The sequence below is a fragment of the Sinocyclocheilus anshuiensis genome, unplaced genomic scaffold (genome assembly GCF_001515605.1).
Source record: "Sinocyclocheilus anshuiensis isolate Anshui unplaced genomic scaffold, SAMN03320099.WGS_v1.1 scaffold1251, whole genome shotgun sequence".
Lineage (NCBI taxonomy): Eukaryota > Metazoa > Chordata > Actinopteri > Cypriniformes > Cyprinidae > Sinocyclocheilus > Sinocyclocheilus anshuiensis.
This window is the reverse complement of record NW_015539970.1, coordinates 830,356-834,381: the sequence shown is the minus strand read 5'-3', so window position 1 is coordinate 834,381 and position 4,026 is coordinate 830,356. Positions and strand designations below refer to the sequence as shown.

The 4,026-nt window shown below is 36.9% G+C and overlaps 1 protein-coding gene across 4 annotated transcripts in view; it reads right to left on the bottom strand.

Moving 5' to 3' along the window:
* LOC107687090 (protein FAM49A-like) overlaps positions 1-4,026 on the bottom strand; it is a 30,993-nt gene that overhangs the window by 10,741 nt on the left and 16,226 nt on the right. Inside the window, exons 1-2 of one of the 4 annotated variants that reach the window (XM_016484266.1) lie at positions 1,861-1,934; positions 1,362-1,441 (exon numbers count right to left, since the gene is read on the bottom strand). The exons of 2 other annotated variants lie outside the window; for them this stretch is intronic. In XM_016484266.1, the coding sequence (XP_016339752.1) occupies positions 1,362-1,434 (73 nt within the window). In that variant the 5' untranslated portion in view covers positions 1,435-1,441; positions 1,861-1,934. Of the gene's footprint in view, positions 1-1,361; positions 1,442-1,860; positions 1,962-4,026 lie in introns of those variants that run through there. One more of the 4 variants, XM_016484268.1, reaches the window with a different exon arrangement.

Here is a 4,026-nt window from a genome sequence, read left to right as displayed (position 1 = left end):
AAATTACTATAACATTACTTAAATCATGTGGTATAACCATCAAGAAAAGTATTTTACATATTTTCCTTACACCTTAAATGCATGCGAGTAATAATTATAATTTTCAAAAAAAAAATTAAAGTAACAGATCTTTTTATATAACATTATTTTTATTTTTATTTTTTTTGAGAGTGTTTCTTGAATACAATTACGTTTTAGCAGTTTGACTTTTGACAACCAAACTTTCTGCCTTGTCAAATTATCTGATATTTTTAAGAAACTTAAATGTTATGCAAGTCTACATGGGTCATCACTGTGATTATTATTTCTTTTTTTTTTAATGGTTTTCTTGTCTTGTCTTGGTAACGTTGTTTACACCAATTATAATATATTTTATTAATAATATAAAATAATTTTAAATAAAATTGTCTTACTGCTTTTTAAGAAATAATAAAGATTATTATTATTATTTAACTTTTTTTATTTTAGAGACATTTTTTTACATAAAAAAAATCAACATTTGGAAATGGAACAGATGTCCATCATACAAGAGGTGTATTCAGATCAATATATTTGAAAGAAAATGAACCTATGTCATTGACCCTATAATGTATTACAGACAAATGCATTACACTGTGTCTTGTGTCACTTCAAGAATGTCTCCAACCAATTAATTTCTTAGAGCAAGGACAGCCTACATTTTATGTTATAGACTGGACAACAACCACTCTAAGTCTTCCGGGTTCTCACACTTGAGGGACAGGAGTTTTATTTCCTCCATAAAAAAGGAGATGTTAGGCATGTAGCTGTTAGAGGTGTCATAAAAGGAAGGATTACTCAGGAGGGAGAGAAGTGCTTAGGTAAGGGTTAAAAGGGAACACAGCATCAGAGAAAAAGGAAATTGAGGCTCCCCTTTCAATAGGCAGCTTCCATTCCCACTTCCTTAAATCCTCAGACTGGTTAATAATGCATTCACACACGCACACACACACACATCCAGATGCACAGGACACACAGGAACAGATTATGGAGCCAACGCACTTTACAAGTCTGCAAAGGTTTGGGTGAAAAAGAGGAGATAAGTTAAGTGTTATGTGATTATGCTTTCCATCCCGCTCTAACTGCTAAAAAAAAAAAAAAAGCATGGCATTCATACGACGACCTTTAGTTCAGCGGATCACAGCCGACCTGGAGAGGAGCGCAAAAAAAGTCACATCACAAATCGAGGTCACCGAAAAACACTTGAATGCCAGGCATTGATGCACAAACAGAGGGATGGCGGAGAAAAGGAAGTGAAAATGTAGAGGACAGCGAATGAGGAGGAACCATGATCAAATGGGAAAGAAAAGCAAACTCAAAACATAAGAAGCTGATGGTCTCACGTTCAAAGTCAAGGAAAACTATTGGGCCATGCTCAAGTTCGGTGCAAGCCAGCAGTTTCAGGAGATTTCCCATGATCCCCCTGGAACAGAGAGAAGGGAGAAGCATGTGGGTCATGGGAGATGTGGCAGACCTGTGTCTGGTGTTGGGTGTGTGTTCGTGTGAATGTGCGTGGAGTCTGGGATGGGGGTCGGGGCGTATAGGGTGTGGGATGGACTTTAGGTGTCGAGATTCTCGGGCGATGTTGATATGGTCACATGGTCACACTGAAACTCCTTCTTGCTGCTCTCTTTCTATACATAAATGGACACGAGTGAACACAATCGTGAAGAAAGCAAAAAGAAACAGTTTCCAAAAGCAAAAAAAAATCTTCAGTCTGTCTTAATCCACCTAGAGGATGCGTCTACACCTGCTCCAACCCTGATAGCTCCATCTCCAATCACACACACATACACACATCCGAGCACACGTACACACACCGTACACCAGCGAAAAACTTACTTTCAAAATCCAGGAAAAAATGAGGACAGTTCTCTAAATCCTTGCCAAGGACCTTAATGAGGTTCCCCATGGCTGGCAAACCTGGGCAAGGAAGACAAATACATACAGTACAAAGGAATACAACCTAGATGATACTCATTAGCAAGACTCCTAGACTGTCAGTGTGTATTCACTGCAAAAACTTTTGTCATATGCTGTGGTAAGAGCCAGACTGTGCATTGCATAAAGCTGAAAAATGCTGCTAGTTTTTTCATAGGGTAAACTAATAAAAGAGGCTGTTTGTGTCTGAAATAATTCAACAAAATAATCCTTCTGACAAAGTGCTGTAACTGCTGTAATACAGTGTTTGTTGTGGGGACAGAAAAAAGTAATTTTTTTTAATCAATTTTCCTTTCTTTTCTACATTATGGCAGTGTGGTAAAAAATGAATGCATGCCTTTAAAGATGTGAATATTATGTTGTTTGTTGCAATGTAGCATTTGAATATAATACAGGAAAAGAGCAGTAATAAAAAAAAGAGATCATGACACAAACCGCACAAGCAGGAAAAAACACCTTTTGGTGGTGATCTAGCATCGTGTGACTTGAGATGTACAGTAACTTAATATAATGGTATGGTAATAGTAAATGAACTGACATTAACACTGTGTAGTAGCACATAGCTGAGGTCTGCCTGTCCTAACCAGCTGTGACTCAACGTTTATAGCAAATCTGACTGTCCATACTGAAAGCGAAAATGCTTATGTGACATGACACATTTATAGATAATCAGTCATTGTGAAGTATGATTTTGGACCAATGAGATTTCACCATGGGCGGGGCTAACCAGCTCAACATAACATAAACAGAAACTAAGTGATTGACAAAAACTCTGATTTGCTTAGAATAAATGTTTTTTGCTGCTTGTTGCTTTATTGCATTGCATTTGGTTAGAATATAATGTTGTACCGTCAACATAACCATTTTGTTTGTTAAATCAGTTTGCATGCACTAAATATCAACTGCAGTTGGCAATGGACACCAAATAGTACAAATAAAAGCTTGCAATAGAGGAACAATTCTGGACAGACTAGTATATAGAAACATTCAAGAAATAAAATAGCTAGATTATCGTGGCACTGATGATAACACAAAACCTATCATGGCATTTCCCAAGAGACACAAATGTGCATATTGGCAGTGTTCGAAATAAGAATCTGGCTGTTACATATCTAGGCTTTTAAATCTTTCATATCAAGCCATATCCTTCGCTTATGGCACACAACGCAAAGATGGCTCCTCTCAGCCTGTTTATCACTTAAGAGGCAATATATCCCGCTCTGCCTGTCTCCTGGCAACCACCAGTAGAGCCCTGTTTCCATGACTGGACCACATCCCCTCTCCCGCCTGTACTCTCTCTCTATCTGAGGCTTTCATCATCAAAATCACCAGCCAAATCCTAGTCTAAAGTATATAACAGTCTTTCTTTCTGCCTATATGTCTATGTCTGTCTGTCTGAATCTGTCTGTCTGTCTGTCTCTATCTGTCTGCCTGTCTGTCTGTCTGTCTGTCTGTCTCTATATGTCTGCCTGTCTGTCTGTCTGTCTGTCTGTCTGTCTCTGTCTGTCTGTCTGTCTGTCTGTCTGTCTGTCTGTCTGTCTGCCTCTGTGTGTCTGTCTGTCTCTATCTGTTTGTTTGTTTGTTTGTCTGTCTGTCTGTATGTCTCTTTCTATCTGTCTGTCTGTCTGTCTCTATCTATCTGTCTCTGTCTGTCTGTCTGTCTGTCTATCTATCTATCTATCTATCTATCTATCTATCTATCTATCTATCTATCTATCTATCTATCTATCTATCTATCTATCTATCTATCTATCTATCTATCTATCTATCTATCTATCTATCTATCTATCTATCTATCTATCTATCTATCTATCTATCTATCTATCTATCTATCTATCTATCTATCTATCTATCTATCTATCTATCTATCTATCTATCTATCTATCTATCTATCTATCTATCTATCTATCTATCTATCTATCTATCTATCTATCTATCTATCTATCTATCTATCTATCTATCTATCTATCTATCTATCTATCTATCTATCTATCTATCTATCTATCTATCTATCTATCTATCTATCTATCTATCTATCTATCTATCTATCTATCTATCTATCTATCT